Here is a 12,716-nt window from a genome sequence, read left to right on the forward strand (position 1 = left end):
TTTTGGTGCTTTCAAAAAATTGTTTTGTGATTCCTTCATTAATTTAGATAGAGGCTACCATGATTTATCCAGTAGAAAAAAACAAATGGTCATTCTTAGGGCCAAGTAAAGTCAGCAATGATTCCATCTTGCAGTAAGTAGATGCTTTATAAGTACTTATTTAATAAAAAACTGAGAGAAAAATATAAACATAGGAAAATTAAACACCTATGTTCACCCAAATCTATACGCGGTCAAAAATATTTACATGTTATTGAAAACACTGAAAAAAATGTTTTTAAAGTATGAAAAACCAGAAGCAACATGGCTGGCTTGTATTGTTGAAACATTATAGGAAGAGTATGAAAATATTTTAGGACTAGTTATAAGTAATCCTGTTCTGGGTCATCCTTATCCCACACTATATTTCTGCAATGGCCTCTTAACTGGCTTCCCTGTTCCACACTCCCTGCTCTTTGCCTCCACCCCACCGCTCCCTAAGTAACCAGAGTGAGCCTGTTAAAACTTAAGTCACTTAGTATCACCCCTGCACTCAACACCTTCCAGTGGCTCTCCATTTATTCAAGTAAATCTCTGAACCTACAAGGGCCCCATGATCTGCACAACCCCTCTCCATCTCTAAAATCCCATTTCCTACTTGATGACTCCCTGGGCCCATGGCTGCTGGGTGGCACCGCTGCAGTAGGCACCTTCACATGATTTAGGGCTGTTCATCTTTACTCAACATTGACTTTCTCAATAAGGCCCCCTCTGACCCCTGTTTCAGATGCAACCAACCTCACCCACAGCACGCTCCAACCTCCTTTCCTTGTTCTATGTGTTTTCTATTGCCCTTCCAGCATACTATATATTTTATTTAATATTCATTTTTATTATTTATTTTCCGTTTACCCCCACTAGAATATAAGCTCCATTAAGCCTTCTTTGTTCACTGAAACATTCAAATGCTGAGAACAGTGCCCCATCCCTAGAGGAACTCACAAATACCCCCTAACTAAACTAGTGGTTATTTCACATAAACTATAACCTAAAACGCATAGGAAATGAAATTATTAATTTTGTACATCTAAAATTTTAATTTTTATTTTATAATGTCTCTGCAGAGCAGATATAAAACCAAATAATTCTTGTCGAGTCTAGTTATTAAACACGTGCATTTGACAATCAGAAGACCATTCCTAATTCTTTTAGGCATTACAAACAAAAGTAATGAAACATTTCTATCGTTGGTCAATTTATTTCACATTAAGGTAGGAATGCCTAGAATTTTGGCAGAACTGGCAGAAAAATTAAAATGTTGATTCTGATTTAGAAAAATCTGGTTGCCCTTAGTAGCTGTGCTGGTGAGGCGGCTGTGTTTTCATGATTCTCTCCAACTGAATCTTGTGTCATAATGGTGGTCTTTTGCTTCCTTGGGCATGCTAAGAGCTTTCCCTGCTCATGGACCTCACACATCCTTCCTCCTTTCCCTGTAACCTTTCTCTCCTCGTTCCTCTTGTGGTTCATTATTTCGCTCCTTCGGGGCACCATCTTGGAAAGACCTCCTTTGATTTCTCTGGTAAAGTCTCCTTACCTCCTCATATTCTCCAGCCTTTTGTTCATCAACTTGTTTGATATTTGCTCCTCCTATTAAACCAAAGCTTCTTGAGTGGAGGGATGATGCCAATATGTGTCCCCTCGCTCAGTGCTGGGAGCATAGCAGGTACTCATTAATGTTCATGGAATAAATGAATGAATGAGAGGATGAAATTACTTTAAAATTTTAAAATATTTTTACAGCAGAAAGGCATTATGGGATTATGATTAAGCCTGATAAATCACCTGAGCTCTTTGACAGAGCCTTTCTGATTTTAAGGAGCATGTTATGTGATTTTTGAGCAATAGTATACATGAAGAATTATGTAATTGACATTTGCATTTCTGACTTTTAAAATCATTTATTTTTGGCAACTTTATTGAGATATAATTTATATACCATAAAATTCACTTATTTTAAGTGTACAATTCAATGATTTTTTTAATAAATGTATAGAATTGTGCAACTATTACCACAATCTAATTTTAGAACACTTCCATCAACCCAAAAAGAAACCTTGTGTTCATTTGCAGTCACTTTTCATTCTGACCTCTAGCCCAGGCAACCTCTAGTCTATTTTCTGTCTCTATCAATTTGCCTTCTTTAGACCTTTTATATAGATTTAATCATACCGTATGTAGTCTTTGTGTCTGGCTTTTTTCACATAGTGTAATGTTTATGAGTTCCATACATGTAACATGCTTCAGTATTTCATTTATTTTTATTGCCAAATAGCATTCCAGTTTAAGGATATACACTTGGTTTATCCATTCATTTGGATTGTTTCCACTTTTTTTGCTACTGTGAGTAATGCTGCTGTGGACATTTGCATCCAAATCTTTGTGTGGACATATATTTTCATTTCTCTTGGGAAAATACCTAGGAATGGAATTGCTGAATTGTAGGGTAAATTCATGTATAACTATTGAATAAATTTCCAAAATGTTTTCCAAAGTGTCTCTGCCTTTTAATATTCTCACCAACAGTGTGTGAGGGTTCCAGTTTCTCCACATACATCATTTATTTTTATTCCTTTCTTGTTAGGTGTTTTTCCCCAGGGAAGATCAAAAGCCAGTAGAAAAGATGATAGAACTCTTCGTAAGGCTGAAAGAGATTCTCAATCAGTTGGCTTCCGGCACACATCCTCTGCTGGACAAAATGAGATCCTTGAAACAAATGCATCTCCCCGGCAGTGTTCCATTAACACAGGTAGAAAAGTCACCCAGTAATGTTCTTGTTGGAAAATTCTTTTTCTCATATTAACTTTTATTTGAGATTAGTTATAATACCTTCAGCTACAATATAGTACATTGAAAAAAATCACCTACAGGAAAACTCTTCTACTCTAGCAAAAGTTTTTGCCACTTGAATTGGTGAAGTTTAGCATTCTGCATTTACCTTTGGGATACATGTTTTAAAGCAATTATAGAAACTATAAGGATACTCTAAGCATTCTCAAGTTTTCTTCTATATTGTTTTCAGTAGCATTATAGCTTATATAATGTTAATAAATCACGGATTTTTATCTCACAGGCAATGTACAGAAACAACCGGATGAACACACCCCAAGGATCATTTAGTACCATCTCCCAAGCATTGTGTTCCCAAGGAATTACCACTGAATATTTAACTGCCTTGCTGCCGTCTTCTCAGAGGCAAAAAGACACCACCACCAAGGACTTTTTGACTTATAAATTAAGTAAAGAGCAAATTGCTTCAAAATATGGAATTCCCACAAATACCAGTGAGTATACTTCAAAACCAACATGGGAATGTCATCTCTTAACAACATTGTCTACTTTTATCTTAGCATTTTATAATAAATGAAGTATTAATTTTCCCCAAGAATAAAAATAGAAAACACTTATACAACACTTACCACACATCAAGCATGTTATTTGTATTAACTCATTCATTCTTTCCAACAACCCTATGAGGTGCGCATGACTCTCTCTCCATCTTAGTAAGAGGAAATGAGGCACAAAGAGACTAAGTAACTTGGCCATGGTCGCCCAACTTGGAAGTATCAGAACTGGGATTTGAACCCAGGCAGTCTGCTGCAAAGTCTAGCCTCTTAACTGCAACACTAAGAATCTGTCAGTAATAACTACTCCTTCCTTGCCAGTAAATAACACATAAATATGCCTTAAGTCTGTTCAGCTCAATATTTTTTCTTAACTTTCTAGAATTAGAAATTTGTACCACATATAGAAGAGCTTTGTGAATGCGGCAGAACTGTAAACATTTAGTGACACATCAAAGCCGTTTATTTGGCCTATAAACTTTGAGATGCAAAATGCAATAAGCTGAGCTCTTCCAAATAATATATGGATGTTTAGTATAGCAATTGGGTTGATTCATTTATTCCTCTTTTTATTCATTCAACAAACATTTACTGAACAGCTCCTGTATCTGGTACTATCTCAGTAGCAGATTTTTGTATAATTTTTTAAATTTAATACTAGTGAGGTGGATCTGTTAAAAGAAATTCTGAAATGTGGTTTTCAAACTAATTCTAACTTCTCTTGGCAAAATGCCGTCACTTATTATGGGTTTGCTTATTGGGTTAAATTTTTACACCTAAAAAAATTTGTCACTATGTTTTCTTACTTTGATACCAGATGCCTCACCTCTGTTAATAAAGGAAGTATTTACAGAGCATGTATTTTTGGGTGTAATAACAATGATCTGTGTCAATTTACCATGAGGAAATAGATTTTAATTCCATGTACTAAATGGTTTTATTACATTTTTTCTTTCCAGCACCATTTTGCTTCTCCCTTTATAAAGACATCATTAACATGCCTGCTGGACCTGTCATTTGGGCTTTCTTGAAACCTATGTTGCTGGGAAGGATTTTGTATGCACCATATACTCCCGTCACAAAGGCAATAATGGAAAAGGTTTGACTATTACAACTCAAGTTTCTATCTTGTGTATTAAGACGATTTTTAAAGTACTCAACTTTCAAATTTACTCTGGCTGACACAGATTTCTTTATATCTCACCTACTATTACTCTTGGCTTTCTGAAACTCTTAATAATTCTCTACTTCTGCCCCATATATGTGTAAACAGTGTAGATTGGGTGGTAGCCCTTTGAAGAGAAATGAACCATATTGACACTTGAGAATGAGGCTAGTTGAAGAAGGACTTCAGATTTTTCAATTTATCTCCAAAAGCAGAAAATTCTTCTCCAACTGGTGTCTAACTTTCCAAGAATGTAAAAATAATGGCACTAGAAAAAATAATATTGGAACATTATGTAACTAGTTTGGACAAAAACAATCCCTAAGTTACAGATTCTTGGCTTCATATTTGGTTGTACAATTTAACATCTTAGATTTATATAGAAGATAGATATTGAGAAAGACAACATTGCTAATAGTAACAATACTTATCATCCACCGAATTTAACCATAATAGCATTTGTCTTTTAAAGTTGGCTTTAATGATTTGAATTATAAACTTAATACTTTAAAATGATATGGTGAAAGTGAAAAAAAAATCTCTGCTTTTCCATTACTTAGTCATTAAACCATAGTTTAGGTGAATATAAGATTATTTTTAGGTCTTAAATGGACATGAAGTCATCACTGATTTCTAGAATGTTCTTTGTTTTTATTGTTTGTGTTTTAATGCCTCATTTGCTTGATTGACTACACTCTTTTACATAATTTTGAATAACTGGAGTCATTACATGCTTATTTTCTAAGTGCAGTCTTTTTGTGTGCGTGTGTGAGGAAGATTCGCCCTGAGCTAATATCTATGCCAATCTTCCTCTGTTTGTATGTGGGATGCCCCCACAACACGGCTGATGAGTGGAGCAGGTCCACACCCAGGATCTGAACCTGGGCCGCGAAGTAGAGTGTGCGGAACTTTAACCACTTGGCAATGGGGCTGGCCCAGGGCAGTCTTTTATTTTTTTCTTCTTTCCTTTCCACTTGACTTTCACCTCTTTTCCTCTTCTCTTGATCCTAGTTTTTCTTTCTTGTAAACCAATGAATGTTAGCATTAAGGATGTGTCTTTCTATAATTTGGGCACATTCTTCGAGTCCTTTAGAGTTTGTCATACTATACACACATTCATATGCAGAGTTTTTTGGTCATTGTTTGCACTATTAAAATGATGTGGCATTCTAATACTTTTCTATGTATTGCTTTATTCACACAACAATACCTTGTGGAAATTCTTTCAACTCAGTAGGTATCAGTTTAATTTGTTCTTTTTGAAGATAGTAAATTTTTTTTAAAAATTATTTTATCGAAGTCACATTGGCTTATAACATTGTGTTGTTTCAAACACATATAATGATACATTATTATTTATCAGTTTCTGTGTAGACTGCATCATGTTCACCACCAACAGTCTAGTTATTATCCGACGCCATACATATGTACCCCTTTACCAGCTCCCCCACCCCCTTCCCCTCTGGTAACCACTAATCTGTTCTCTTTATCCATATATTTGTTTATCTTCTACACATGAGTGAAATCATATGGTATTTGTCTTTCTCTGTCTGGCTTATTTCACTTAACATAATACCTTCAAGGTCCATCCATGTTGTTGCAAATGGCACAATTTTGTTTGAAGATTGTAAACCTTTCATACCATAGAATTTACTCAGCCAATCTTCAATTATTGGGCATTCATTTTGTTTCCAGTGTTTGCTTTTGTTTTTTTGCTAACGTAAACGATGTGATGCCAAATATGCTTATGTGTATGATTTACACAGTGGTGTTTTTACTTCAAGATGAATGTTCAAGATTGAGGGATTGAAAGATATTGTATTTTATTTTAATTACTGTTATCAGATTGCTTTACAAAAAAGACAGTAACACATCCATTTCCACCTGCAACATATGAGAGAATCCTTCTTCTTATATCCCTGAACTAGGATGTTTCTGTAATAGCAAAGTTAAGCATATCATTGGTAAAAATGAATAACTTGTGATAATTACAGAAGACATGCTTTCATTTTGGCTGTAAATTCACTATGGACATGAAGCAAACCCTAAATTTTCCATAATTTTTATAGGTGGTCTTTATTCTATAAAAGCTGCCTTTTAGGGGCTGGCCTGGTGGTGTAGTGGTTAAGTTCGTGCACTCTTCTTTGGCAGCTCAGGGTTCGCATGTTCAGATCCCAGGCACGGACCTACACACCACTCATCAAGCCATGCTGTGGCAGCATCCCACATACTAAATAGAGGAAGACTGGCACAGATGTTAGCTCAGGGACAATCTTCCTCACCAAAAACAAGCAAACAAAAAACAAAAGCTGTCATTTAAAAACTTTTGATCATGTCGGAAATTTCTGACAATATGTTTTTTACTGACTCAACTTTTTAGAACTATTTCTTAAAATTATGCAACAAAACAACCTTAAGATATCTTTTTGAAATATAGGAAAAATACTAACGGACCAGGTCTGTTTATGTTTCTTTGTCTTTAAGTCTAATGTAACTCTGAGGCAGCTGGCGGAATTAAGAGAAAAATCCCAAGAGTGGATGGATGATTCGCCACTTTTCATGAACTCTTTCCACCTGTTAAACCAGACGATTCCAATGCTCCAGGTAGGAGATTGTTCTGTCATTCACCTTTGTAGGAATTATAATTATTTGAGATTTTAATCAGCTTTATTATGGGAATTGGCAGATAGTAACTTAGAATCCATATTCAATAGATTAAAATTACCTCTCCTCTAGAGAGCAGGTCTGAGACAGGATAACAGATCTGTCACTCACATTCATAATCATCTTCACCTCTTGTAGTGCAGCTTCTCTGTCTGTAATTCAGAGATAATCCATTTTACAAGTTGATCTTAAGACATAACTAGTGATGTAAATCTTGTTTTCCAAAAATAAAATGCTGTAGAAACTACTTAAAATATGCTTGTTTTATTTATTTCTCCACTTTAAATTATATTTTACTATTTTAACAGAATCAGAATTCCTAAAATATTAATATTCTGGAGAAGAACATTAAATTTGGGGAGTTCTTTGGTTGAAACATAACAACACTCTAGTTTAGGTTAAATATTTGACACTTCAACTCAAATACAATGCACGGTGGTTGAAAGCATAATTTGCAATTCTTGCAAAAGATGCAGGGTTTTCTGAAGATGATGCAAAAAATGTGGGGAAATGTTCCCATCACAGAGATATTGACAACTAATGATCAAGTAGCAGAGTTAGAGCAGTTATCAATTGGAGAAGAGGAAACTGGCAGGAATGATGACAACATGGGAACTCAAGAGAGAATGGCTTGCATATCAAAGAATTGAGAGAGGCCAGTGGAAAACTGATGGAACCTTAAAATATTTTTGCAAAAAGGAAATGCCCTTCTTTAGAATCATGCCTAAGAAGTTAAACATAGAATGAAGACTTTGTTTCATACAACTTTGTCAGAAAAATTATACCCAAAAGATGCTTTACTTTGTCCTTGTTTTAACTAACAATTAGTGCATCGTTGCAATTACAATCTGAATTTCATTATAAATATTAAATAAATTTCTAAAGCAGATATTTAACACATTTAATTAATATAAAATAAAATTTTCATGAAACATCTTCCCCACAATTTACTATTAAATTTGACTCTAATTTTAAGCATGTTCATTTTAAGTGGGCTTTTAAAAATGAATCTCAGATAACAAAGACCACTTGAATAGGACTTTATTGACATGTAATTTCCTAAGTGCAAGATTGCTCTTTTCTCCTAAAACTTTTTTTCTGTGAGCAGAAAAAATAGCCACACATATTATTAATAGTTTCAAAGTGCAGTAATTTGCTGAGAAGAAACTCTGTGACCATGTCCATGAAGAGATCCTCATCTAATGGAAGTATCTTTATTCTGTTCTAGGCCAAATAAATCATTATTCTCAATTATTGAGGAAAAACTTATTTCTGCAAATGTACACAGAATTTGAAATTTCAAGCTTTTATAGCACAGACCTGGCTTTGCCATTGTGAAACATTAGGCAAATGACTTAAGATACTTGATCTACAGTTTACGCATCTCTAAAATGGGTATATTGATAAGCACTTCACAGACTTGTGCAGATCATATGTGTGGAAGCATTTGAAAATAGTATTATATTTCATAGAGAGGATTGATTATGAAAGGAGTGATGGGAGAATGGAAATAAGGTTCCATAGATCATCTCTGAATTGCAGCTAAGACAGTGCTTTGCTTATTAGTAACACTTGATTCAGATTTTCCATTATGCACAGGTTAATTCCTGGTAATTTTAGATGTTAAAGGCCTCAGGTTGTTGTAATTTGTAGCTGTGTGATAGCTCTCAGTCTATATGCTCCCAACTGCTCTCAGACCCCTCGGCAGCTATGGATTTAGCAAATTATTCTATTATATATATGCTCTATTAATACATATTATTCTTAATCATTTATCTCCATGGTAATAAAACTGAAGATATTGGTAAGAGGGACAGAATGATAAGTGGTACTGAACTGTCCTCTAAAGGGACAATCAACTTAAGCCCAGCTCACATAAACACGAGGCCATGAATTTGCACATAAGATAAATAAACATTTCTTTAATCAAGTTGAATTCTCTCTCTTCAACTTTTCCTTGACCGTTATTAATTGTGTGTCCTTAGGGGAATTTACACAGCTTCTTTAGCCCCAGCTTTGTTATCTATTAACTGGGGATAATGATTGTACTTACCCTAAGGTGTTATTGAAAAGTAAGAGAGAAAATCAAGGTAAACTCCATTAGACAGTCCCCATCACATAGTAAGAATTCAATAAGTATTAGCTAGTAGTGCTTCTACAGTGGCAGAAGTTATGTCTCCTAATTGGGAAGATAGATATAAAAGCCTATGTATTTTAAAGCATTTATGTTTTTTTAAAATTTTCAGTCTTTCCATGGATATAGAGTAATTTAAAATTTTATCATCGGTTTATTTTTCTTTGTTCACATAGTTGCACTGATTATGGCATAAAATAGTATTATAATAATTTACATTTGAACGTTCTGATAAGATGAATCATTCATCCCCACTTTACAGAAGAGTAACGTGAAGCTGGAAAAGGCTGGGTGCTTGCTGGGACCTCACAGCTAGAAAGTACAACAACTAAGATATGAATCTGTTGTGAAGTCAAATTCCATGTAGACACCACAATTTTTAAAAGTTGTTTTTGTTTCAGTTGAACAAAATTCAACCATGAACCACCAAAATCGTGTATAGCATATATTATAAACAAATGACATAATAGCGATGGAAAAGAGGACTGTTAAATTGAATATAATTTCCTAAAGTTGATAATTATGGTCATATCTTGCCACATTAACATGCTGACCGATTTGTGTCTACAGACAAGCAAAATCCCAGCCTTTCAAGACATTACCAGCCACATACCTTCTCTTTCTTTCTCAAGGATTTGTATGGGAGCCTTTGCAAGATGGTGCCCTGATAATGTCCAGTGGTGGTTACTTCATTTCACTGTGGGTGTTATTAGAGAGATGATGATTAAACATATTTTCTTCTTGTATTGAAACTGATTGCCTATTATTATTTGTTAGAATACTCTAAGGAACCCCTTTGTGCAAGTTTTTGTAAAATTCTCCGTGGGACTTGATGCTGTTGAACTATTGAAACAGATAGATGATCTTGGTGAGTCCAAATTCACAGAACTTTTATTCTATAGTTATGTCAGAAATGTGAAAAACATTGTCCCTTATGAGAACTCCTTTTCCTTTTCTTGTGTATTTGGTTTCTAACCGGTTATTTCAAGAAAAGTAAAATCTTGGATGTATCCATGCATCCTCTTCCCAGTTAATTGTACAACTACAAGTAGTAATGATTGTTTGGATACCCAGTATCTGTAGTTAGTTTCAATAACTATAATGCAATATACTCGGAGTAAATGCAGCTTTTCCTACAATCATAGGTAGATTGGTAGGTTGCTAGAAGTAAGAGGAGACTTTTTTTTTTTGGTAACTTGAAGAAAAGCAAATCCCTAAGGACCAAGGAAGATGAAATGGTGTATTTCTGGCTACATTTATCTTTTCATCTCCACTGGCCTCAGTATCACTTTGAATAACCCAGAATGTAACTGAAAGAGGTTAGAGAGTTGGCAAGAGCAAAACAAAGGTAATGCAGAGACTCAAAAGAAAAGAAACCTAAATCAGTATTCAAGGTTGGAGCCTCCTCTCATGGTCATTTAAAAGGAGCAGGCCAAAGAGGATCAAAGGAAGCTGTCTGAACCTGTGCATTCCCTCTGCCACATTCCCACCTTCAACCTAAGGGATGCGAGACGTCTAATTCAGTCTGTGTCTGATTCACTGTTGCTATGCAACCGCGAGAATGAGGAAGAGATTGAGAGCATCAGAATTTGGCAGCAGTAGAGCAAATGCCCCTTCTCCTCCCTGGAGCTACTGGGACATAAGTGACTTATGTTGTAAACCAGTGGGGAGGAATTATGCCTATGTTTGTATTGTATATGATTGTACACATTTTTTGATAGTTGACTTTTTAACTAAAGAAGGTATTAGTGGATTTGTTTTCTAAAAGTATCATTTGGGTAAGGAACTATTTGATCAAAATATCAGGAATATACTACAAAGTTCTTATATAGGTTTTATCATTCCTAACTTTAGATATAGGAGGGGAGTTTTAGAATTTAAAATAATACTAACATGAACATAGCAGTGAGACTTGATATTTGTGTAATTGTATATGTAACTTAGTATATAAGAGGTTGTATAGTTAGAATTGGGGGGGCCCCCACCCTCAGCTCTTCTTTGATTCTGTCCATCAGCATTTCTAAGGAATCCTTGGTGCTGTGTTGATTTCCAATGGCCGCTGGAGGCCACTGTTCAACCACAGTTTTACCCCTCCCCCACCAATGTCTCTATCAAGCAAACCATTTCATTTTAAATTCTAATGAGAGTGCATTTGAGAGTTGCTCTCTATGAGAAATTAAATCTTATATTGAACTATAGAACAGTCATGTTTGGGTTCTGTGAGCAGGGATTTATGATATTCACAGCGTTCTCGGTATTCATGATGATCAAGTCAATGAAAATTTAATTGGCCAAGTGATTTATTAACTTGCAATTTCATATTTACCCTTTGTCTCAGTTGATTTCCTCAGAAGGAATCATGAAATTGAAGAGCAATTAAATCCTCTTTCTTCCAGAGTAATTACCTGAAATGAAATCTTGATCATTTCGTCTAGATTAATACAGATATCAATAGAGATAACTCACATAAGATTTTAAATCAAACAGTATTAGAAAGTTGTAACTATGTGGTATGGATTCTCATAGTCTCCTAAGAAATGATTCTGTAGCACAACTTATTAAATAATATAGTTTATTTGTTCTACACACTCTAAATTGGCTTTTCTTTGTTTAAATTCTTACATTCACATTCTCTGAACAAAGTAAGCATTTCTGTTTATTCAAAACTTTCATTTCTAGTTTATACTTCTCTTCCTAAATACATGTACATAGATTTTTTAAAAAATTATTCACCTTTAGTCATTGGTTAATTAAACTGGAGCAGAATAAACTTTTAAATTATCTTGTATCATCCTTTGGACTTGGGTTTACTGTGTCTCTAACTCACTCAACATTCTCCTCTATGAATATTTGCACAACTGGACACATTTTCCTAAGTGTACGGTACTGTAAATTCTACAACTTCCTATTATTTATAATCTAGTTTAATGTTTAATACTTACCAAAAAATCAGTATTTTGTCTCATTACTACTAGAAACTTTATAATACAACATTATAATATGCTTTTCATCTCTTTAGATAGTCTAAGGCTGAAATTGGAGAACAGCATTGACCTCGTTGATCATCTCAATACGCTATCTTCCCTGACAGTAAATATTTCCTCCTGTGTGCTATATGACCGCATTCAGGCAGCAAAAAGTGTAGAGGAAATGGAGAGAGAGGCTAAAAGACTCTACAAAAGCAATGAACTCTTTGGAAGTAAGTGTTATTCTACTAGAGTTTGAGTTTCTCTTTGTACTAAAATTGGCCAAATTCTTCCCTCATCCCTTTCATCTAGAGTAGTGTGGGGGGTCCCTGTCCCCTCTGATGTCCTTGGAAAGGAGAACCTTTCATGTAGTCAACCAGCCATGTTGTCTGAGGAGCCTCCAACAT

At 34.8% G+C, this 12,716-nt stretch overlaps 1 protein-coding gene across 1 annotated transcript in view; it reads left to right on the forward strand.

Moving 5' to 3' along the window:
- Positions 1 to 12,716, forward strand: part of ABCA12 (ATP binding cassette subfamily A member 12) — a 178,094-nt gene that overhangs the window by 105,829 nt on the left and 59,549 nt on the right. The window contains exons 16-21 of the mRNA XM_087424852.1: positions 2,621 to 2,785; positions 3,110 to 3,320; positions 4,340 to 4,479; positions 7,030 to 7,149; positions 10,121 to 10,211; positions 12,363 to 12,542. Coding sequence (XP_087280978.1) covers positions 2,621 to 2,785; positions 3,110 to 3,320; positions 4,340 to 4,479; positions 7,030 to 7,149; positions 10,121 to 10,211; positions 12,363 to 12,542 — 907 coding nt within the window. The remainder of the gene's footprint in view (positions 1 to 2,620; positions 2,786 to 3,109; positions 3,321 to 4,339; positions 4,480 to 7,029; positions 7,150 to 10,120; positions 10,212 to 12,362; positions 12,543 to 12,716) is intronic.

This window comes from Ceratotherium simum, chromosome 37, assembly GCF_057802395.1.
Source record: "Ceratotherium simum simum isolate JZ-2026a chromosome 37, ASM5780239v1, whole genome shotgun sequence".
NCBI lineage: Eukaryota > Metazoa > Chordata > Mammalia > Perissodactyla > Rhinocerotidae > Ceratotherium > Ceratotherium simum.